This window comes from Ochotona princeps, chromosome X (assembly GCF_030435755.1).
Source record: "Ochotona princeps isolate mOchPri1 chromosome X, mOchPri1.hap1, whole genome shotgun sequence".
Taxonomy (NCBI): domain Eukaryota; kingdom Metazoa; phylum Chordata; class Mammalia; order Lagomorpha; family Ochotonidae; genus Ochotona; species Ochotona princeps.
The window spans coordinates 6,980,146-7,003,819 of record NC_080865.1 but is presented as its reverse complement, the minus strand read 5'-3'; the positions used below and the strand labels follow the sequence as shown (position 1 = coordinate 7,003,819).

Sequence of the window (23,674 nt, the reverse complement as noted above, 5' to 3'; positions counted from 1 at the left end):
CTGCCATGGCAGAATCTGCATCCTTGCCTGGGTGCCACTTCCTGCCCATGTGCCTTCAGGTGAGGGTTTTCCTGCTGGATGGAGCTGCGGGCTGCTCATCTGAGGAATGGGCCCAACCACCCCCTTCTCTCGGGGCTAGAGGTAAAGTGACAATGACCCAGATGAGACATTGTTCATGGATGATCAGAACAGCTGTGCTGAGTCACCCTGGAAACAAGGGAGCTGACAGTCACAGCCTGCAACAAGTCCCGGAGCAGTGGCCAGGGTGGGCCTGGCAGGGGAGAAGCTAGGAGCACCACAAGAGACACACACACGGGCCACCAACCCTGAAACACTTTTCCACAGGAATTTCAGGGTTTTGTGGCCCTGGAAGTCTGCAGGAGGGGACTAGCCAGGGGTCTAGGGACTGGGCACTTGTGCCCTGGGTACACGTCTGTCCTGAACATGGCCCCGTCTGGCCCTCCTGGGGCCCCTGTCTGTGCTCTACCTCGGAGCCCCCATGGCCTGGTCTGCCTCTAGAGCTTCTCTGCTCTCAGCGCTCTCCCCCTGCAGAGCATAGCTGCGTCCCACCGGAGGAGGGCATGGTGGCAGGTCGGGCCAAGGAAAGCCAGGAGGCTCAGGGAGGCTTTGCCTGTCCTAGAGCCCATCTCTGAGGGCTGCTGTTCCCTCCACACCTGCCAGCATCCAACCCAAACCCTTGGGCCTGTTCCACAGTGGGGCCACTGAGAGCACAGAGCCAGGAGAACAAGCTGCCTGGCTAGGAGCTCCATCGCCACCAACCCTCCCCTAACCCACCATCGCGTTGCACAGACAGAGGACTCGCTCCTGTTCATTTTGCAAATTTAATACCACACTGATACTAAAAAAACATGTAGCACACAAAAGCATGTAACATGTAACAAAAGCACACCACGAAAGCACGAGGAGGGGCCGGGAGAACTTCGTCTTGGGCACCACCTCTGACCCACAGGTATGAGCTGCCAGGGCCAACAGAGCTGTGCTCAGGATTCGGAGGTGAAATCCGGCTTGCTGAGCGGGATGCCTGCAGCATCAGCGGTGTCTGTCAGCACCGGGGACAAGAGTGAAAACACAGATCAGAACCCGCACGAGACCGTGAGGGCCGTCCGCAACCCCACAGGAGTCTGCTCACTCCCTGCACTGACTCCCAGCTTGTCCTAGCCCCCAATCTGCGCCTCCTGCCCCTACCATCTCCCCGCTCTGCAGACTAAGCTTACTGGATCCAGGAGAAGAAGCTGGCCCCGACCCGGGCAGCGTTTCTGGTCCGCACGCTGGAGCTGGAGCTGGTGCTGGGGCCGTCTAGGATGCTGGTGCTGGCCCCGCCGCTGGCACCTCCACTGGCACCTCCATTGGCGCCAGCTCTCCACGTGGCCCTCCTGTTGGCACGGTTGCTATTCAGGATGTACTGGTGGTATCTGGCCCAGAAGGCAAAGGGGATGCGGGCCCAGGCGTCACCAAAGTCCCCATCCTCATCCCAGGTCAGGAGCTCGGCCTGGATGTCGTCCCAGCTCCAGCGTCCAATCAGGGCCTCGTCCCCGATGTCCATCTGGGCCCTCAGCTGGGCCCGCGCGTGCTCCTCAGCCATGTCCATGTCCATCGTCTTGAAAGCGTCGTCCACGGCCTCCAGGAAGCGAGCCTTCCACTCCCGGGGATCTCGGTTCTGGTTCTGAGGCACAAAACAGCAGCCGTGGGGGTCCCGGGCCCACCCCACACGGGAGTGCCCCAGGCTCCTGCCTCCTCCCGCAGCACCTCCCAGGTGCTGCTGCAAAGGAGCCTGAAGACCACATGGGAGAAGGCTGCCACAGGGCTCCTGCCGCACAGGCCGGGCCTGGGCCTGCTGCTCTCCCCTCACTCTCCCAGCCTCCGGTCACAGGAGCCCTTTCTCGGCCGCACTCAAGACAGTTAGGAGGACCCCGTGCAACCAAGAAAGGAACCACACTCGGGTGGGGTCATCCTGGCTGGATACCTTCTGCGGGGTGTGGCACGGGGGCGGGGAATGGACCTGGGGCAGTACCTGGGCAATGAATCTCAGCACCCGCATCTTGCTGGTCTCGTAGCGGGCACGCAGGCCCCACAGGAACTCATACTCGACAGGGCTGCTGTTGGGGATCTTCTTGTACTCCAGGTACCTGAGTGGGCAGGTCAACACGCTTTGCTTCCAGCTCAGCCACCCTGTCCCTGAAGTCATGAACTTCCAGGGCACATCTGCCCACACCCAAAAGCTGCAGCTCAGCTCTCCCCTTGCAGCCCAGGCTCCCTGCCCACCACCCGCTGGGAGCTCTGCCCTCCATGGGAGGACTTCAGAGCCTCAGACAGCCCAGCCCGCTGCCTGGATGCCACATGGAGGTGCGGCAGGGACAGCAGCAGCCAGGGACGCTTGTGGAGGCCTCACGTCTGCTGCCTCCTCGCTGAGACTCCAGGCTATTGTTGCCTGCCTGTCTTCACTTAGTTGGTCTATTTATTTTAATATTTATTACAAAACCGAGGGGGCTCAACACCCAGGTGCACCTCTGATAAGGATGGAAAGGTCCGGGATGGCTAGGTGAGAGAAACGCTTCTGTCCCTCTTTGTCCACAGTGGCGAGGGGATGGGGCAAAAACAGGGTGCGCCACCCTCTGCTGGCGCACTGCATCAGTGTGTTGCTGCCTTTCCACAGCGGACCAACTACGCATGTCCCCGCTCTGAGCAAGGTTCCTGCCAGGGTCCTCTGTGCAGAGCACCAAGCCCTAGAATGTCCTCAGTGGAAATCCACTCGAGAGGAAGCCACGGCCAAGAGCAGGTAATCCAGGCACCCCTGGGCCCAGCGCTCTCTCTCCTCCTCTCTCCCTCTCTCTGTGCCACTGTGTGTGTGCGTGTGCACCCCTCTGCCCACTCGTATGTCTCCCAGGCCCATGGGGAGAATGACACGGGCTTGCAATTCAGCAGAGTTGGCTTCCAGCCCCTCCCAGTGCCGCTCTTGCTCAGAGTCATCCTGACCAGTCAGCACCGGGCACAGCGAGGCAGACAGAGCGGGCTCAGCCAGCACTTACTTCTGCTTCACAAAGTCTTCTGTGATGAGCTTCCTCAGATCGCCCAGGAATGGGTGCCGCACCCTGGGGGCCGGGAGAGGAGCCCATGAGTGGACACGCGCCAGGCGAATGCCTGGATGTGTCCCAAAGTCTCACACCCCTCAGGGTAGCACCACAGAGACGCAGGCCTTGCACAAAGGGCCAGATGTCCACCTGTCAGGGATGCCCTCTGCCTGACAGCCCCATTGCAGATGGAGCGCAGAGAGGGGCCAAGAGCTGTCCACAGGCATGCTGCCTAGGACCCCCTCCCTCGTGCAGAGCGCTGCTTTCCACTGCACCGCAATCCCGAGAAATCTCCTGACAGAACACAGCAAAGAGGAGGGCTGGAGCCCAGAGGGCCATCCTACCCGGGGCGCAGGCCCATCTTGCGCAGCGCTTCCCAGAGGACAGCTGTGAGGGGAGGCAAGAAAAGAGCAATTGGCACACGAGGAGCCCACCGCGGGCAGGCCTCCCATTGGCGACACCTTCACTCACCCTCACTGGCACGGTTGCCGTTCATGAAGATGACTCCCAGGATGACCAAGAGGAGACTCAGCCTGGGGGTGTCCTTCGTCCTGAAGGCCGAGAAACAGGCATCTTGTCAGAGGTCCTTTGCCCGCGGGAGCAGCAGCCACCTCCCCAGCTGTCCTGGCTATGGTGGCATGTGGATGGAACAGGCCAATCCCTTTCCTCCAAGCTTCGGGACAGGCAGCAGGCAGAAACCCCCAGCAGCAGGGCCTGGCCTCAGGTTGTGTCCTTCCAAGCCAGTGGTCCCTGGGCACCATGGATTGCACCTTGCTTCCCTGTGTCTCTCAGGGGATGCGACCGGCAGGGGAGAGGCCCACAGGGCAAGGCCATGCCCTCCTCCTCTCCTGTGGCCTTACTTTCCCAGGAGGCGAGCAGAAGAGTCCCGTGTGCAGATGAGGATGTACAGGTGCTCCTCTTTGTCAATTTCCTTCAGGTGGATCCCGAACTTCTGCGGGGTGTGAGGGGCCACAGTGCAATGTGAGATGGACTCCCCAGGCCTGCCCCCTGCAGGCAGCCAGCTCATGCCCTGTCAGGGCTTTTCCTCGGCAGGAGGTGCCAGAGTGCAACCCACGCTGCAGGAATACAGGAAGATAGGACGAGTGCAGGGCCTGTCACGTGGGGGCCCTTGCTGCCAGACAGCCCAGGGAAGCCTCTCCCAAGGCTGCAACACTGGGAGCAAGTGCTGAGCCCGGCCAGGGGCACGAGTGATCGCACTGGGTATGGCAAGCCCCCTGGGGCAAAGGCCATGGTGGGCTTGTAGGGTGTGTAGCACTGAAACAGGGCCCGGAAGGGGCACGGCAGGGCCGGTACCCTGCTGTCCCATGGTGCTGCCAGACCTGCACCCACCTTCTCCAGAGTGTACGTGGCTCGTTCAATGATCTCAGGGAAGTGTTCGTCGTATTCTCGGACCACGTCCTTCACCATGTCTGTGGTAGGGAGGGGAGCAGGACGCAACCGCACTGAGCAGGTGCTCCAGGGCTGTGGCCCCACAAGCAGCCGCACCCAGGGCAGCACAGGGAGGGGCCCGGGGGCAGGGTTCCTGGCCTCATGCGGGAGCAGAGGGCACACAAGCCAGGGGTGGCTGGTGCTGGCCCTGGCAGGGTGCACAGGAGGCCCACCTGAGCGCTTGATGGGGATCTTCTTATAGTCCTTAATCATCAAGTATTTCACCAACTTGTTGGCCTGTTGGAGGAAGAACCATGGGCAGGCCTGTGCCAGGCGTGGTGCACCCGGAAGGCTGGCCCGGGCCCGCAGAGAGCAGGGGAACTGCAACCAGCTCGTGGACACCTTACCCTCTCTTGCAGAAGGGTCACGTTGCGCGGGGGCAGGCACAGCACGTGCCTGGAGGGGATCTGCGCTCTCGCAGCTATCGGGGGCCGAGGGGCCAGCTGAGGTCGCACCGGCAATGGCGGCTGGTAGGCCCCCCAGCTCGGGGGAGCCGACGCGGGCTCTCTGTCCTCTTCACCGCTCTCGTGTTCCTCATCCAGGTGTTTGGACTGCAGCGGCATGCAGAGTAGATGCTTGGGGCTACCAGCCTGCCTGTGCCCAGCATCTGGTCCCCGCCCACCACACAACAGGTCCTGGCCACAGGGGTGCTGCCAGCTGCACAGCGGCAGACCCCTGCTGGGAACCTATGAAATGCCCATGAATGCCAGAATCTGGGTGGCCCCTTCTCAGCCAGGCTGAGGGCAGGATGTTGGAGTGCTGGAAGAACTCTCAGCAAACTGGTGTGGGAGGAGCATGGACTACGGGGATGGAGGGAGGGAAGGGCTGGAGGGGTGGGAGGAAGCAGGGCAGGAGCAGGGCCAGGAGGAGGAGGAGATGTGAGGAGAGAGGGGCAGAGGGCAGGGCAGCAGGTCTCACCTTCTTTGTCCTCTTGCCTCCCATCCTGGCCCAAGGCTCGGCACCGTGCTGGGCACTGGAAGCTGCGGGTTCGGGCTCAGGCATGGTCATGGCGGCCTTGGCCTTGGCAGCAGCTGCTGCCGCGACGTTCTGAGGCTCTACCCACCGAGTCTTGGCCAGAGCCTTTCCAGACTTGGTCATCTTGGGTCGGGTGGCTTCCACCTCCCCGGCAGGTGTGGCCTGGGGTCCATTGGGCACATCGCTGGGGCCCTCCGGGGCCACCTCTTGGGCCGGGGCAGGCCGTTTGGGGCGTGGGAAGGCCAGGCCACTGACACCTGCCGGCTGAGTGAAGTCAAAGGCATCGCGGGGACCCAGGAAGGCAGTGTTGGGCCGCGTGGGGTCCATCTCATTGAAGCTGGGGGCCTGAGAGGACGAGCTGATGGCACCAGGGCCCTCGGCCACAGCCTCCTGGGCCTGGGAGGCTGTGGGCGATGGTGCAGAGGAAGCCCCAGAAGCCCCAGGGGCCCCAGGGGTGGCCATGGCACTGGTGCCCACCGTTGGGGAGCTCTGCGGGGCAGCAGGGCTCGTTTCTGGGTCAGCCCCCGGGGCCCTGGCATCTGTCGCGGGCTGGCGAGCTGGTCGTGAAGCCTGTGGTGCGGCCGGTCGGTGGGTGCCCATCACCTGGTTGAAGGACCTGCGGGCGGCTGCGGCAGCGGCCCGAGCGGCTCGGTTGGAGGCTGCAGAGCGGGCTATGTTGGCAGCACGGGCGGCCGTCTCATTGGCAAGCGTTTCTGGGTCCAGCTGCAAGGCCTCCACCAGGGTCTGGGCCAGCACAGGGTTGTCCAGTTCCCAGGGCTCATTCTGCAAGGCCAGAGACAAGGGCAGGCGGGCAGGCAGGCAGGCAGCTGGACACGCTTGCACCATTGCCTCGCTGTGCCGGTGCTGGAGGGCCCTCCTCCCAGCAGCCAGCCTCGACCACCCCAGGACCCTCCACAGCCCACAGGCTCCCTCCCGGGGCCACAGGCAAGGCTGCAAGAAGCTGGTGCTTGGGGCAGGCAGGTGTCCTCACCGATAAGAAGCGCAGGCCTGAACCCAAGCTCCCAAAAGCTCTGAGCAGGTGCAGGTCAAAGCTGGTGAGGGGGTTATAGCCACTGAACTCTTCGTAGTCGCTCCCTTCCACCATCTCTGCCTCCCTGGCCGACCGGCGGCTGCCACTGCTGCCTTCTTCCATGTCTTCCACCCCGGACTTCCCCGACTGCATGCCTTGGCTCCCCTCGGCCATGCTGTGTCTGGCAGGGACAGGGGGGTCATGGTGACAGGGAGCAGAGGCCACCTCCTCCTGGGGTCCAGGCAGGGAGCCAGTGGGAGGCGGGGTCTCCCCAGAGGCCAGGCCAGGGGATCCTCAGGTTAGCAGGCAGTGCTGCTCAGCGGGGGTGTGTGCTGGGGCGGCCCAGCTGGGGGCCAGCGGCCCCCCACCCCGCCAAGGGGCAATGAAATCACAGCGGACTCTAGAGTGAAGGGAGAGGTGGCAGCGGTGGTCTCCCAGCTAGCAGGAGATTGGCTTGGGGCTCTCCAGAGGGCTTGGTTCCCAGGGGGACTTGCCCGAGGGGCAGAAACAAAGGCTTGAAGGGAAAGGCTGCAGCAGTGGCCAGGTACAAGGGGGAGCAGCTGCAGAGGCGCACACAGACTGGGGCCGCGCCAGGCTCAGGGTGCCCGGACCCTCTGGCTGGGAGGCGGCGGCGCGGGCACTCAGGGGTCCCCGGCCTCGGTCCTGCACACACACACACACACACACACGCACGCACTGGCGCGCTGCGGGCCAAAGGGGTGCGGGCCCCGCTCGGGACCTAGGTGCGGCTGCAACTGGATGCCGCGCGACAGCCTCGACTCCAGGGACTGGAACTCCAGGAAGGGGGCAGGCGGTCAGCCGGCGCGAGTAATCTAGGAGTGCCCGGGGTGGGGGTGGGGCCTCGGGGCGCAGGCGGCGCAGCTCGGAGCGCCCGGGGCTGCGAACGGGCTGGCAGCGTGGGCTCGGCGGGCGCAGCGCTCGCACGGCGCGCCGCCGGGGTCCCGCAGGGACGGCCTCGGGGGAGGGGACGTCCCTTGGACCTGGGCTCCGCCGGGCGACCGGCTCCCAGGGCGCGGGCTCTGCTCCGACCTGAGCGCACGCGGGAGGGCGCAGCGCGTCACCGTGCCCTCGGCCCGGCCCGCGGCTGCCGCGTCCGGATCCCTACCTTCCCCGGGGCTCCAATGGCGTCGGTCCTCAGCACCAGGAACCCCGCAGCCGCGCCCTCGCCTACTGCTGCCAGCGCAGCAGCTCGGACCACCCCGCCCCTTTGCTCCGCGCACCCCCCGCGGCTCGGCAGGCTGCGCATGCGCGGACCCCTCCAGCCCGCCCGCCCGCTCTCCCAACAAAAGCCCTTTCCTCCAGCTGCCCAGTGCGCATGCGATTCCGCGGGTGGGTGGGTGGCCGGGTGCGCGCGTGGGGGCGCGGGTCGCGGCGGGGCGGGGTGGGTGTGTGGCGCGCGCGATTCTCCTCCCGCGCCCGCAGCCTGCAGCGCTGCTCGACCCTCCCATCACCTGCCTTCGCTGGCCCTTGGAGACCCGCTGCGCCCCTCTGTCCTGCCTGCCTGCCTGTCCTCTCACTCGCCCTGCCCCGTCCCAGTCTGCGATGCCCTCTGCCCCGCTTCGCAGCACGGCCCCTGGACCGCAGTGAGCAGCGCGAGCTGAGGCTCTAGTGAAACACGTGGACACCCTCAGCCCGCGCAGGCAGTGACGGGCAATGGCCAGAGGATGGCGGTTCCCGCGCGGCTCGATGTCGCTGTCCACTCCTCTTCTCTCCTCTGCTGCCCTCACTCTCCTCTGTCGCCACCCATTGTTCTCCACTGTCCTCCCTTGTCTCCTCCACTATGCTCCTCTGTCCCCTCCACGCCCCAGCTCTGTCCTGTTCATGGTCCTCCTCTGCCTTCCCTGTCCTCTGTCCCGTTCATGGTCCTCCTCTGCCACCCTCAACTTCCACGTCCATCTCCCACACTGTCCTTCTCTGTCTCCCACACAGTCCCCCTAAGTCAGCTGCACAGTCCTCGTCGGTCCTCTCCAGGGTCCACCCATGTCTGCTTCACTGTCCTCTCCACGGTCCTCTCTCACTTCCTGCTGTTCTCTTCTATACCCTTCACGGTCGGCCTCTGTCCCCTTCACTGTCCAACAGTGTCCCGTCAGTGTCCTCCTCTGTCCCCTCAGCTCTCCAGCTCTGTCCTGTCCATGATCCTCCTCTGCCTTCCCTGTCCTCGTGTGTACTGCCCTCCTATCTCTCCCTCACTGGCCTCCTCTGACCTCTGGACTGCAGTACCCCTCCACTGTCCTCCTCTGTCCCCTCCTCTGTCCTCCTCTGTCACCTCCACTGTCCTCTGTCCCCTCCACTGTCCTCCTCTGTCCCCTCCACTGTCCTCTGTCCCCTCCACTGTCCTCTGTCCCCTCCACTGTCCTCCTCTGTCCCCTCCACTGCCCTCTGTCCCCTCCACTGTCCTCCTCTGTCCCCTCCACTGTCCTCCTCTGTCACCTCCGCTGTCCTCTGTCCCCTCCACTGTCCTCTGTCCCCTCCACTGTCCTCCTCTGTCCCCTCCACTGTCCTCCTCTGTCCCCTCCACTGTCCTCCTATGTCATCTCCACTGTCCTCTGCTCCTTTCCCTGTCCACTTGTGTCTGCTCCTGTGTCACCTTCCACTGTCGACCCCTCTCCACCTCCAGGGTCCAGTTCTGTCCTATCCTATCCATGGTCCTCCTGTGCCTTTCCTCCCTGTTTGTGGCACCTTCGACTGTGTCTTCTGTCCTGGCCTCTGTCCTGCTCTGATGCATTCGCTGTGCATCTGTATTCCTCCACTGTCCACTGTCGCCCTCTTCTCTCTCCTGTGTTGTCTTAGACTGATGACTGTCCACCTCCACTGTCCTGCTCTACCCTATCCAAAGTCTGTCTCTGAAGCTCCGATACAGACGTGGAACATCTGTTCCAGTCCCTCTCCAGGCAGCTGTGCATGGCCCAGTGATTTGAGAGCTTGTGTTCCTCCTACTGAGCCTGGCAGGTGCATGTCTGCATGCCTGCATTGCGTCCAGGAAGCTGAGGTGCAGGTCCTTTGGCTGAAGCAGATGAGGCCACAACAGGTGAGCCTGGGTCCTGCAGCTCAGACACAGGATCTGCCCTGCAGCCCTGAGATGAGGCACCCTCTCCTCCGTGAGTGACTGGTCTCCCTCACTCTGACAGCTGTCACAAACAAGCAAGCTTTGGGTTCTAGGAAGCCTGGGCCTGTGTTCTGTGCTCAGCAGGTCACAGGGAGCACCCCTGCCTGACAGCCCCAGCCCAGCCCATGCGTTGGGGTGCTCCAAGCTGTGGGCAGGGGGCCTCAGGGTGCACACACTGTTCCCAAGATGAAGCCTCTTTGCCAATGCTGACGGCAGAACCTTGCCCTCGAGGCCTGGCTGGGGTCCACAGGAGTGGCCAGGGTGATCAGGGCTCCTGTGTTCACAGGTGATGTGGGTCCTGCTTTCGTCCAGGACTGGAGCCTGCGCCGGCTGCAGTGCTGCGAGACAGGCTGGCTGACTGCTGTAGTACAGTCCTACAGCTCCCCGTGGGCCGAGGGCTGTGGGAGCCCACTGGGGTCCTTCAGCTTCTCCCACTCTTGAACAAGGAGAGCACAGCACGTGGGTCCCACCCAGTGACACTGATGTTGCAGCGCTCTCAAGAGGGATGCATCCCTCCAGAGCCGACCATGCCATGGCCCTACCTCAGACTGAACCTGGACTTCTCCAAGATCCATCCTAGGGTTTCTGTTCCTTCTGTCAGCCTGCCATGCATGAATGGCAGCTGCCAGCCTCTCCAGGGACTGACAGCAGTGGTGCTGGGCTCCATGGCTCTTCTCAGCTGTTGCCCATCAGTCTCCCCTTTCAGCTGCCTGCCTCTCTTGCCCTTCCCCTGTAACATTTGCTCTGGGGAGAGCAAGAACGCCATGAATAACTTGGGTGTGGCAGCTCTGTGGCCCCAGGCAGAAGTGCACCTCTGAGGTTTGAGTGCATGCGTGCAGCTTCCAAGGTGACACCTCCACTCACGTGTTTTATAGGCTCCTCATAGTGGAACTGATCATGTGACATACCCATCCCTCACTCTCACACACCCCCACCCCTTGCCCTTCCGCTGCCTTCACAAGGCCAGGAAATGACACTGTTGCCCACACAGGTACTCACTCCAGTAAGCCACCAGAGTCATCTACCTCCATTCTCCATGCTTTACACAACCGGGCAGCCCCCGGGCCTCTCCATGGCTGTTTCTCTGGACAGCTCTCCTGCAGGAATTTCAGGAAATTCTCCTTACATTTGCCTCCCAGGATTCCTAGCCGTTCCATTCTGTGTGCCCAACGCTTGTGCTGCAGCCTGGGTGCTCCGTTGAGGCAAGAATGTGGAGGTCTAGGGCAGCGCAGGTGAGCTCACCTGCTTAGGTTTCTTTCTCTAAGGGAGCACTGTCCAGGGCACAGGCAGGGACATGACCTAAAGCCTTACAGGGCTTTTGCTTCTGCACGTGTAGGTTGGAGAGTATGTGTGGGTCTGTCTTGCATGATGCCTGCAAGAAGTATCCAAAGTTCCTCATGGGTAGAGCTCGATGACCTGGAGGTGTGCCCGGTTAGAAACGAACAAATCCTACTGGAATGGCAAACCAGCTTCCTGTGAACCCATCACAGTTGGAAGCATAGGTATCCATCAGATTGCTCTGAACCTTTCACTGAGCCACCGTGCCTTTGAGCATGTTGCAATGCCGGCCTCTAAGAAGTTTCCACGTTGCTGTGCATGGAAAGTACACAGCATGTGTCCCTGACCTTCAACCCTGCCGTTAACTGAAGAGGAGGAGAGCAGTTTTGTAATGTGTGGTGACACGGGCACATTTATGGCTTCTAAGCAGCACACCTGCTTTTAGAATTCTTTTGCATTTCTGAAAGAGTGTGTCTGGGGTGGTGCAACCGCAAGGTGATAGACACGCAAAAGCCAGCTAGGGGGCCCTGTCCCGTCGTGGTGAGAAACAGTGCTGAGCTCAAGGAAGGCTACCAAGACGCGGGAGAGGATTCTTCCCATGCATTGCTGGGTAGGTTCTGTCTCTGTGGCCTCCGGGGCAGCCATGCACCTTTCCGGCTTGCATGTCACCGTGTTGGCAGCATCGCTGTCTCTTTACCGGCTTGTGCTGCTGCAAAAGCATGACAGCGGCACCCGGAAGCTCTGATTCCGGAGGATGGTCAAGGCCTCCTGGATGCCAGTGATTGCCCGCAACGATCTTCCTCTCAGTAGCCCAGGCACGAACCTCAAGGCCCTCCAGCCTCCCTGTGCTTTGTAGACTGCCTTCAAACAGGTCGTCCTCATGTAGGACTCCTTTTCTTTCTGAGCGTTTCACCTTGGAATTCAGAAGGTAAAATTGCTGTGCCACCCCATGGCCAACTCAGGGACTTCTTGCATTCCTCAGTTTTTCCACGTGTAGCTGGAGGTGGCCACTTCCCTGCTCCCCCACGAGGACTGCCACGTGACTCAGCGACTGTCTGCTTACACGCAATGCTGCCTCACGCCTGCCATTTCACCCGTGCCCTGAGTATGAACAGCACATCCCACCACCTGTGCTTTGAGACGTGTCTTGTGGCTACTACTACCTTTATAGTTTGAACGTGCCCTATGCAATTTTTTCTGACATCTCATGAAGCGGTGTCGTTGGCCTCAGCCCCCTCCCCACACAATGGGCTTGGGGTCAATAGGACTTGCTCGAGGATTGAGTTTTGCTGGCTAACCCTTCCACGAAGGAGTCTTGCAGGTGTGCTGGTGGATCAGCCCCTGGCGTGGCCCCGCATTCCCTCTCACGGTGCTACTTGTGAGCCTTGGGAGACCAGAATCACCCCCTCACAAGCTGATGCCAGGATCCTCACCTTGTCCTCCTGCAACACGTTGCTTTAGGAAGGCACAGCCCTGCCATCCGCTGTCCTGCAGCTGCCCAGATGGCATCACTGGGATGCACCCCCTGTCCCAGGAGTGGGAAGTGGAGCAGCTGGTAACGAAAGTCGGCTGAGGAAATCACAGGTGCTACCACTGGGGAGGTGGCCCTCCGTGACAGCTCACACCAATGCTCAGCTCTTGGTCTGTGGCTCTTAGCCTTTGTAGACAATTCTGGCCCAGGCATTGGAAATGGCAGAGTTGAGAAAGATGATGGCTTGCTCCTTCTGCTTCTCATTACCCTTACATGGCTCACAGAAAGTCCTGGGATCAAGCAAGGTTTGACATCATGTTTGCAGTGTGATGTCATTAAGCCCCGTACCGGCAGCGGGCCATGCTCCCTCTGGCGTCCTTTGCTTTGTGCCCCCGGAGGACTCGGTGTCACCCTAGCAGTCCAGCATGGGCAGTACTCTGCCCATGGTAACACAGTAGGCACCATGCTTCCTCCTTTCCCCTGGCACGCAAGCCCCACACCCTTCTGTAACCTTCACAGTGTGCGTTTCCCACGCAGACACGATGGTGACGCTTGCCTCAGAGTGACGAGTGCCCTTGTCTCTCTGTCTCTTTTCTGAGGCTTTGTTACTGGCGAGGTCTCGGTTACTAGCTGTTTGCCAAAAGCAGTGACTGGAGTGGGGTCTTGGCTGCCTTCCTGTGGACAAGTGGCTTTAGCTTTCCCCAGCGAATGTTGACATCTGGTGGTGAGGAAAAGAACAGGGGTAGGGTAGGGTGGGGGGAACCTCTGAGTCAGTATCTTTACTGCACAGTTGTCAGGGAGACGGGTTCCTCTGCTGTCTTCCTGTCCCCGACGCTGTGTGTGTCACCTGCAGTTCCCCTCCTCTGCCTGCCCTCCATCTCTGCCTCGTCTTGCTGCTGTGGAAAGAGAGAGAGAGATGGCAGAGAAAGAAAGGAGAGAGGCAGCAGTAGTGACAGAAACAGAGAGGAGAGAGAGAGAAATTGTTCTTCCTGCACACATGCGTTCAGTCCTCCACCCTGTTTTCACTGCAATCGTCCTTTTGCTTCTGTGTGTCCCACTGTGGGCGCTTTCTGCACTTGCCTCCCCTCACACATTGGTGTCTCTTTCCCCACCACCAGGGACAGGTGGTGTCACACCTGCATGGGGAGCTTAATGTGTACACTCACCTGGCAGTCCTCTCAGCTCTTCCATCCTCGCCACTTTGGTTTTCCATTTGTGCATTCATCCCTCCGACTAGCATATCTGAGAGTTTAATATTGGTTACATTGTAAGCAGTGGACTAGGCTCTCAGGACATACAGTGAGGATTAAGTACGTAGTGTTATCTTTCCCTGTGAGGCTTGCAATGAAATGGAGACATGTATGTTTCAAAAAGAATCTTTCTGTAACACCTACTGATAATTCCTGTGGTGGAGTGTTTCCGTTTTGAAAGGAAAATGAGATATTATAATCATAGACACTTTAAGTGGTATAGGTTTAGGAAAGTCAGATAATTTATGTAACTTTATACTTGTTTTCTTAAGTACTTGTAGGATGTAAATTTATTGGTGCAGGGTCCCAAGGCTTTGGGCTGTGTCCACTGTCTTTCCAGGCCACAAGCAGCGAGCTGGATGGGAATAGGAATTGGGGCCGCTGGGTTATAACCTGGAGTGTGCAAAGCGAGGACTTTACCCGCTAGGCTTCTGTGCCAGACCCCTAGTCTTTATTATTTATATATTAAATTTGTGGGGTGTAATGCCTAACTGTATTATCAGACCCGTTTAGAAATGTTGCCACCAAAATTTGGTGTGCTGTAAATGTGTTTAATTCTGTAGTCACTTGAGTTTAAGTAAAGGAAACATCCTTAATATTCTGGGTCAACCTCCTCCAATCAAATGCATAAGAGCAAAATGAGGCTTCTCCTGGAAGAATAAATCTCAGTTGTGGACTGGCTCCTTCCCATAAGATTGAGTCTGCCCTTCCATACCTTCTGTTCTATCAATTCCAGATATGCCCAGCCAGCTCACACAGCTGATAAGCGGTTCCCAACAATGTTCTACTGGATCTATTCTTCAAGTGGAACCCTGATTGATAAAATGTTCATCCCAAGCAAAAGTGTCTGGTGCCAATTTGAAATCTGTTCTGACATCTCCACCCCTTCAATTACTATACAACCAGTGATTTGCTTTTTGCAGCTAAATATTCATGTTCAGTTTCCAGAACTGTATGATTGCGTCTAATTTTATGAAATTGCAGTCATACTGTCTGTATACGTTTTTAGTCTGAAGTCTTTTAGACAGCATATATTCAGATCCTTTCATGTTACTGTTTATTAAATAATTCATTTCTTTTAAATGCTGAGTTTTCATTGTTTGAATGCCATAAATTAATTATCTATCCCTCTGTAAATGGACATTTGGTTTGTTTCCAGCTTTTAAGATTTTGGCTTCTACAGATAAACTCGCTGTAAGTTTTCACATGCAAATCTCTGTCCCCTCAATCCCTGATTCACCACTGTGTGCCTACAAGGCAGTAAAGTACTAAAGGTGAGAAAATGAATCACCACAGAAATATATATATAAAACAATTACAAGAGTCCCAACAAATTTGAAATGTACTGGATGGAAAATAATCTAATAACCAAAGAATGCACTGAGCAAGTACTCAAAAGACTGCAGCCTCACTGTGAGATTAAATTACTTCTAGATTAAATGTTGCTATTGTTCATCCTAATAAATCTTTTTTTTACTTTTTAAATTATTATTATCATTTTTTGATACAGTTCCATAGACCCTGGGATATCTCCTACCCCTTCCCCAAGTCCCTTCCCCAGTACACACGTACACTGAGTTCTCCCATATATTCCAACAGCATAGTTCCTCATAGACAGTCGTAAGTCCATGATTGCTGGCATGGACCATGGCAGAGAGCCCAGCATCCCATCGTCAAGACACATCCGGCAATTTACTGGGAGTCCATCCTCGAATAAGAAGTAGAGATGCGCACTGCACTGCATCCTCACATCTGGACATGTCAGTCTCCACTACGGCCACTAAAATCCCCACAAGTGAAAAACCAGAACAAAATGAACAACAGGAAGAAAAATAGAAATTTACAATGCCCTGAAGTTAAATAACATGCTGTTAATGTGTCACTGAAGAAATGAAAAAGAAAATTAAGAACCTTCTTGAAGAAAATAATGCTATTATATGACCTATGAGTCAGTGAAGAACTTAACAAGAGAAAATACTGTTTTGAAGAAAAGAAACTCAAAACAAAAACATCAAAATCCATGAGATCAATTTCCACTGATCTTTGTTGGTAAGATGTGTCTCCTGTAGGTAAAGTCAAAACAGCAGTCAGAATTGTCTGACTCCTGCAGATCTATGGATCTAGGAACTAAATCATGGTGTTCTTAGAAGTGAAATGTATAAGGACATGTCAGATTGACTTAGGGCCCATCTTGTGGCCTCATTTCTTTCTTTCTTTCTTTCTTTTTAAGACTTACTTTATTTTTATTGCAAAATCAGATACACAGAGAGGAGGAGAGACAGAGAGGAAGATCTTCCGTCCGATAATTCACTCCCCAACTGACCGCAATGGCTGGTGCTGCGCCGATCCAAAGTCAGGAGCCAGGAACGTCTTCCGGGTCTCCCACGTGGATGCAGGGTCCCAAAGCTTTGGGCCGTCCTCGACTGCTTTCTCAGGCCACAAGCAGGGAGCTGGATGGGAAGTGGAGCTGCCGGGATTAGAACCGGCGCCCATATGGGATCCCGGCACATTCAGGCAAGGACTTTAGCTGCTAGCCCACGCCGCTGGGCCCATCTGTAAGGTCTTAACTCTGATTTGAGGATGACAGCGACATTTTGGATCTGCTGGAGTCGAACCACATTCAAAACCAAAGTCCTAAAATTCCTTGAAGATACAATCTTTTTTCCTAATGCATTTTCCTATTTTCCTAATGCGTAAGTTACCTTGTTAAAGAACGTAGATTCCCTTGGGGAAGGCTGGGAAAAAGGTCAGTGACACAAATTCTTGTAGTGTACGTAGTGCTTTCCAGAAGGGACTCAGCACCATCTCCCTTCAGAGGTACCGTATCTATGAAGTTGCTCAAGTCTGGGAGCTGACTGCCTTTGCTCACTTGACCTAAAATTTTTTCTGCTTACATGAATCAAGTTAGAACTTCCTATACATTTCACTTCTAAGAACACCATGATTTAGTTCCCAGATCCATAGATCTGCAGGAGTCAGGCAATTCTGACTGCTGTTTTGACTTTATGTCTCATTTTACCTTTGGTAGCTAAGTGGAGCAACTTGGCCTCAGCCACCTTGGGATCCAATTACTTTCGCTGAACTTAGATTTTACAATTAAACCGCTGCAGTTCCAAGTGTAAGGTCTTACCTATAGAGAAGAGCAATCAAAGAACTATTCAAGGATAATAGCTCCTCTCACAAATTTATTTCTTACAGAATTAAGGAAAAGTACATTTTCTAGACTGTCCTATGTGGATGAGTAACTCTTAAATGACAAATACACTTCAACATTTTAATTGCTCTATATCTTTGAATTCCTTCTTTTATGTTAAGCCAAAAAAAAATTAGGCATTTTCAATTCCCTTACAGAAGGCCCTCAATGAAACTGTTAGAATTTTTTTTATTATTAAAAATACATTTATCTATTTGGAAATTAGAGTGTCATAAAGAGAGGGAAAGAGAAAGAGACCGTCCATCCATTGGTTCCCTTTCCAAATGCCTGCAACAGCAAGGAGTGGGCCGGGAACTCGGGAACTCTGAGTGTCTTACATGGGTGACGCGGACCCACATACTTGCATCACCATTTGCTACCATTCTAGGTGCATTTGCAGGGGCTGGATTGGAAGAAGAATCGACTTGAAGCAACATTCTAATATAGGATACAGTTAGTCCAAGTTGTGTTTTTTTTCACTTGGTACAATATCCTCAAGTTTCCTTCGTGTTATAGCATTGCCAGAATTTGATTTTATTCTTGGTTTAATTTTTAATCTTCTTTTAATATTATTACACAGCTGAGAAGGATGCACTCCCATGTGGGCCTCTGATTAGGGTAGGGAAGGTCACAAATAGAGAATGGTACGTGGGACAAATGTTTCATTTTTTTCTCCTGTTTCTACATGGAAATTGCAATGGCTGAAGCTGAGCCAATTCGAAGCCAGGAACCAGGAGCTCTTCCAAGTCTCCCACGTGGGGGGAGGGTCCCACGGCTTTGGGCCGTCCTCGACTGCTTTCCCAGGCCACAAAGCAGGGAGCTGGATGGGAAGTGGAGGGCCACTGGGATTAGAACTGGTGCCCATATGGGATCCTGGCGCGTGTAGGGTGAGGATTTTAGCCACTACGCAATTGTGGTGGGCCCCATTTGATGGCTTCTTAGAGACACTGATGTAGGGAAAAATGTTCCAAGGGTGTTACTTGAGTGGTTTAATAGTTCTAAGAGGTTGTTGGTTTCATTGCTCTAGGGTTGGGAAAATCTTTCCAAGGTCTATTGGTTGACAAAATCTACCTTAGTGCATCCACAGACCCAGGAATATGTTGCAAAGCTTGGCCAAAAGAATTGTCCAGCCTGGGGCCTGATGCAATGACCCAGTGGCTAAATCCTCACCCTGAAAGTGCCAGGATCCCATTTGGGTGTCAATTTATGTCCTGGCTATACCACTTCCAGCTCCCTACTTACAGGCTGGGAAAGCAGTAGAGGATGACTCAAAGCTTTGGTATCCTGTACCAGCGTGGGAGACCTGGAAGAGGCTCCTGGCCTGGCCATTGTGGCCATTTAGGGAGTGAACCAGCAGATGGAAGATCTTTCTGTCTCTCCTTCTTTCCATAAATCTGATCTGCCTTCCAATGAAAATAGATAAATCTTTTTTTAAAAAAAATTGTCCAACCTAGTCTGCTTTTTTAAAAAAAGATTTATTTTATTTTATTTTATTTGGAAATGCAGATATACAGAGAAGAGGAGAGACAGAAAGATTTTCTGTCTGATGGTTCACTCCCTAAGCGGCCACAGTGGCCGGAGCTGAACCAATCTGAAGCCAGGAGCAAGGAGCCTCCTCCAGGTCTTCCACGCAGGTGCAGGGTCCCAAGGCTTTGGGCTGTCCTCGACTGCTTTCCCTTACCACTAGCACGGAGCTGCATGGGAAGTGGGGTCGCCGGGATTAAAATCAGCACCCATATGGGACTCCGGCGCATTCAGGGTGAGGACTTTAACCTCTGTGCTACCGTGCCAGGCCCCTATTCTGCTTTTTTATCTCTCTGAAAAAGCAATTGATGTACCTTACTGGCCTAAATGAGCTGGCCATCATCATGAGTGTGCATCTGGGCATATTGTACACTACACAAGCATCAGCAACTGAGGAAACCCAGTCCTGACACATGTACTCCAAAGCTGGACTGCATATACTGTGTTTTCCTGTGGCCAGAGTCTGAGTTCCAGTGGTCTAGTTGGGGAGTCCTCCAAGAAACCTCGTCTGAGATGACCTCAGACTTGACTCTTGTGTATACCAGCTAGTGCAGGATTAAGTTCTGTCTGCATCTGCACCAGCCGTCTGCATCTGGATGTAGGTTGCCTGGTTAGTTGCATCCCAGACCCATATCTCATGAGAACTGACTCTGCTGCTGCCCAATCTGTAATGGCCTGCCCCAGTCTCGGCATTTGGCAACAGGTGCTGCATCCTGGCTTAACCCATCCTTCCCCCAGTCTAGCTCTTGTCAGCAGATGCAGCAGCTTAGACCAGCCTGACCCACCCCCAGCTCTCATGTAAACTGGCAGGTGTAGAGATCCTCTTTGGCCTGTCTTTCATTCACGCAGGTGTGTTGTGGACTGACACTGCCCAGTCTACCCTCAGACCTGGCTCACATGTATGCTAGCCTGGTCTGGCTTGCCCTCAGTCCTACCTATTGTGCTGACCAACGGGAGCTGTGGACTAGCAGGGAATTTCCCCTACCAGGTCCTCTCCCAGCCCTGGATCTCCTGTGTTCTGGTGATTGCTGCTACCTAGACTGATATGGCCAGTCCTCAGTCTTGACACTCAACAGCAGGTTCTATGGCCTAGCCTGATTGCCTTGCATCCATTCTGGCTCTCACCAATTGGTACTACAACCTAGCCCAGTCTGGCCCACCCCCAAACCTGACTGCCATGTGATCTGGCAAGTGCTCTGCCTAGCCTGGCTTGTTTCACACCCATTCTGGCTTGTATGAATGCCACCAATTCCTGGAACCTAGCCCAATCTGGGCTGCCCCAGACCCAGCCCACATACATGCTTATGGGTGTTGTATCCTTGCCCAGCCTGGTCCACCCACAGCACTACCTCTTGCACTCACCAATGAGAGCTGCAGCCCGGCAAGGGAGTCCCCAGAGTGTCCCTATGTCCATTCCCAGCTAAGGGTTTTGTGCATGCTAGTAAGTGCTTTGACCAAGCCTGGCATGGTCCATTCCCAGTCTCAGCTCTCGCTGGAAGGTGTTGCAGGCTAGCCCAGCTGGGTGCAGCCCACACCCTGTGCTGGGTCTTGTGTGTTCTAGTAAGTGTTGAGGCTTGGCCCAGACTGGCCTTCCTCTAGATCTTGCCCACACAAATGCTGAGGAGTGATACAGCCTGGCTTGGCCTGGCCTGGCCCGTCCCAGCCCCAGCTTTTGTGCTCCCCAGTGGAAGCTATGGTCTATCAGGGGAGTTCCCCAAGTCCCCCTATAGGCATGCTTCCAGCTCCGGATCTCATGCATGCCAGCAGGGGCAGAGAGCCCTGCCTGGCATGGTCTGTCCTCAGTCTAGGCCTCTGCATGTGCCAGTGGGTGCTGCAACCTAGCTCCATCTGGCCTTTTCCCAGCCCCAGCTCCTGTGTCAGGTGAGTTCCTGTTAAGTGAGTTCTATAGTCCAGCCTGGCTTGACCCATATCCACCCCAGCTCTCTGTGTAAACTGGAGGATGTTGTGGTCCCACTAGGATGAATCCACAATTTCCATACAGAGTTTGCCCCTAGATCCAGTTCATGTTCGGGTGGGTGTTGTGGCCCAGCCTAATGCAGCCCACCCTTGCTCTGACACTCTTAGGCTAGTACTGCAGCCTAGCTCAGCCAGGCATGCCCTCGAGCCCCAGCTCTCATGAGCGCCACTGGGTAACAGGCAATGCCATTTAGCCCAGCCCAGGTGTCCCATGTGTGCAAGTGCCTTGGCCTGACCCAGACATGGTCTCTGGTTTCCTCTCTCTAAACCACTTCCTCTCAGCTCTCTCAACTACCTGCGAGTGCAGTGGCCAGGTTTGTGAAAGACCCCAGAAGTCACATAGCCTCACTTGCTCTGACTCCAATACATCCTCAAACCCTTTTCCTTGGGCAATCTGCAACACATACTGCCACCCCGCCAGCAAGGATAGTGTTTCCAAACCTAGAATTCCTTGCATTCCCCAATTATCATCAAAAAAGAGAAAGGAAAAAAATTAGCAATTACATTGGTATACTTTTATAGTTAACAGAAATTTGGCATTAACCAGGCCAGAATGCCTGCTATCTACTGGCTATTTTTCTTTCAGCAGAGTAACACTTGCCTAACTACAAGGCAACATAGGCAGTTGCCTATAGCTAGGTTATAATTACATTTTTAAAACTTCATCTATGAACTACATTGAACCTTTTAAGAACTAATCAAAATGTTTAAAATTTAAAATCCTAAAAACAAATCTGTTATAGATTCATTGAATTTCTTTTTCTTTCTCGTCAATTCTCAAATTAACGTCATATTAATGGAGAAAGAACAGTTTCAACATATGATACTTCCTTTCCTTTCATTCTTTCTTTCCTTCCTTGCTTCTTCTCTCCTGTTTATTTTCTTCAATTTCTGAGAAAACATATTTTTAACTTACATTATAGTCAAAGATTTAATGTTCCACAAAATAATTGAGCAAGTAAAAAAACAATAGTTCAGCAGGAATATAGGCAAGGGCTGTAAATAATAATCAAAGGGAAAGTGCCAATTTCACTCATATACAATGCATTTAAAAATAATCACAGATTATTAAGACTATAGCAGTGTATCTATATTTTTATTATATTTTTATATTTACTTGAAAGGCAGAGAAGAGAGAGAGGGAGACAGAGAGAAATCTTCCATCCACTGATTCACTCCCCCAAATGTCTGCAAAGACCAGGTCTGGGCCAGGCCAAAACCAGCAACAAGGAGCCTCATTCAGGTCTTCCACATGGATGGAAGGAACTCAAGCATTTGGGCTATCTCCCAATGCTTTCCCCAGTGCTCTAGCAAGGAGCTGGATCAAGAGTGAAATAGTTCAGTGCTGGGCATGTGCAGGGGCCTGGAGTCTCATGTCCAGGATTGATGGTCTAACAGTGGAGTGCATGTGTCAGAACCAGGCACCCTCAGTGGAAAAGACGGAGCAGTGGATGGCAGGCCCTGATGCACATGGAGGATATGGCAGTGCTTTGGGGCCACAGAGGACATCTGGTACCATAGCAGAGGAGGAGGGTAGAACAAATTGGACCAATACCCCAGCCCAACAATGACAGCAAACATCTGAGTGAACAGAGACTCGAAAGTCGACTGTGTCAGACATTGGACATTGGAAGGGGTTCCTCATCCTTGGATCAGTGAGATCGACAGCATTTTAGAACTATCAAAACCACTTGGGCAGAGCCTTTGGGGACCCTGGGTTGATGTCAGGTGGCTATTCCCCATCCTCGGGTGCTGGGGCAATTGAGATGTTGGGAATGTCTTCTCCCCTTGTCTCCCTCCTTCCCCCAGATGCAGGAAGAAGAAATGGAAAACTCGGAAACAATGATCACCTCCACTTTTTCCTAGCCCTCATCCTTTCCATCCTGATCAACTATGTAATCTTCATCAAAAATGAAAATTTAAAATGTAAAAAGAAAAAAAGAGTGAAGCAATCTGGACTTGAACCTGTGTGCATATAGGAAGACAACATTGCAAGTGGTAGCTTAACCCACTGCACAAAAATGTTGGGCCCTAACTGCATATACTACCAAAAATACGAGAAAATGTGATATTTTTATTTTGGGATCTGGAATAATTCACTTGGCATAAAGATCTAGAGTTGCATCTATTTTCTTTGTGAATGTGAGGGTTTCTTTCTTATGGTTGAGTGATGTTTCATAGTGTATATGAACATTTAAAAATATACACATCAGGGGCCCGGAGGCATGGCCTAGCGGCTAAAGTCCTCGCCTTGAAAGCCCCAGGATCCCATATGGGCGCCGGTTCTAATCCCGGCAGCTCCACTTCCCATCCAGCTCCCTGCTTGTGGCCTGGGAAAGCAGTCGAGGACGGCCCAAAGCTTTGGGACCCTGCACCCGCGTGGAAGACCCGGAAAAGGTTTCTGGTTCCCGGCTTCGGATCGGCGTGCACCGGCCCGTTGTGGCTCACTTGGGGAGTGAAACATCTGATGGAAGATCTTCCTCTCTGTCTCTCCTCCTCTCTGTACATCCGGCTTTCCAATAATAATAAATCTTTAAAAAATATATATACACATTAGTAAGTAGATATCTAGGTTGGTTCCATGCTTTAGTTATTGTGAATTGGATTATTACAAATGGGAGACTGCAGGTAACTCTTTCATATCCTGCTTTTCTTCACATTGACTATATTTCCATTGATGGGTCAACTAAATCATAATTTTAGTTTTCTGAGGAAGCTCCATAACATGGCATTTCCATTTATCCTAAGATATTTACATTTTTTGTAGCTATTGTATTGTAATGTATCAGTTTACATTACCAGCAGTAGTGTATTTTGACAACTTATTTTCTATATTCTCAAGAGAAAATGTTATTGTCTGATTTTTGGTTGATGTCCATTCTAACTGGGGTGATGTGATACCCCACTGTGGTTTTTATTTGTGTTTTCCTGATAACTAGTAAACCTGAGCATCCCTTCATGTATCTGTTGGCTATTTGTATTCCATCCTTTATTGAATACATAATTTGTAAATACTTTCTTTTGTTCTTCTGGTTGATTCTTTACTTTTACTTGGTTGATTGATTACTGTATGGAGGAATCCATTTGTCGTGTGTGTGTGTGTGTGTGTGTGTGTTTCTGGGGCCTTATCCAAGAAGTCTTTGCCTAGGCTAATGCCTTCCGTGTTCCCTCTAATTTTCATCTAGTAATCTGATGGTTTTAGTTCCTGGGCTTAGATCCTTGATCCGTTAAGATTTGATTTTTAAATATAGGATGTAAAGTAGGGGTGTTGTTTCAGACTTTTGTTTGTGAAAATCCAGTTCCCCAAACAT

At 54.0% G+C, this 23,674-nt stretch overlaps 1 protein-coding gene across 1 annotated transcript; it reads right to left on the bottom strand.

Moving 5' to 3' along the window:
- Positions 1 to 828: 828 nt before the first annotated feature.
- On the bottom strand, positions 829 to 7,825 carry LOC101523343 (melanoma-associated antigen D4-like). The gene is made up of 13 exons (XM_058658397.1): positions 7,670 to 7,825; positions 6,505 to 6,724; positions 5,457 to 6,296; positions 4,886 to 5,089; positions 4,712 to 4,775; positions 4,440 to 4,519; positions 3,950 to 4,041; positions 3,561 to 3,640; positions 3,434 to 3,476; positions 3,048 to 3,110; positions 2,033 to 2,147; positions 1,236 to 1,684; positions 829 to 1,060 (listed from the first exon to the last, which is right to left on the bottom strand). Exons 2-13 carry the CDS (start codon positions 6,715 to 6,717, stop codon positions 1,051 to 1,053), a joined length of 2,253 nt encoding a protein of 750 aa, XP_058514380.1. The 5' UTR covers positions 6,718 to 6,724; positions 7,670 to 7,825; the 3' UTR covers positions 829 to 1,050.
- Between the last annotated feature and the right edge of the window lie 15,849 nt (positions 7,826 to 23,674).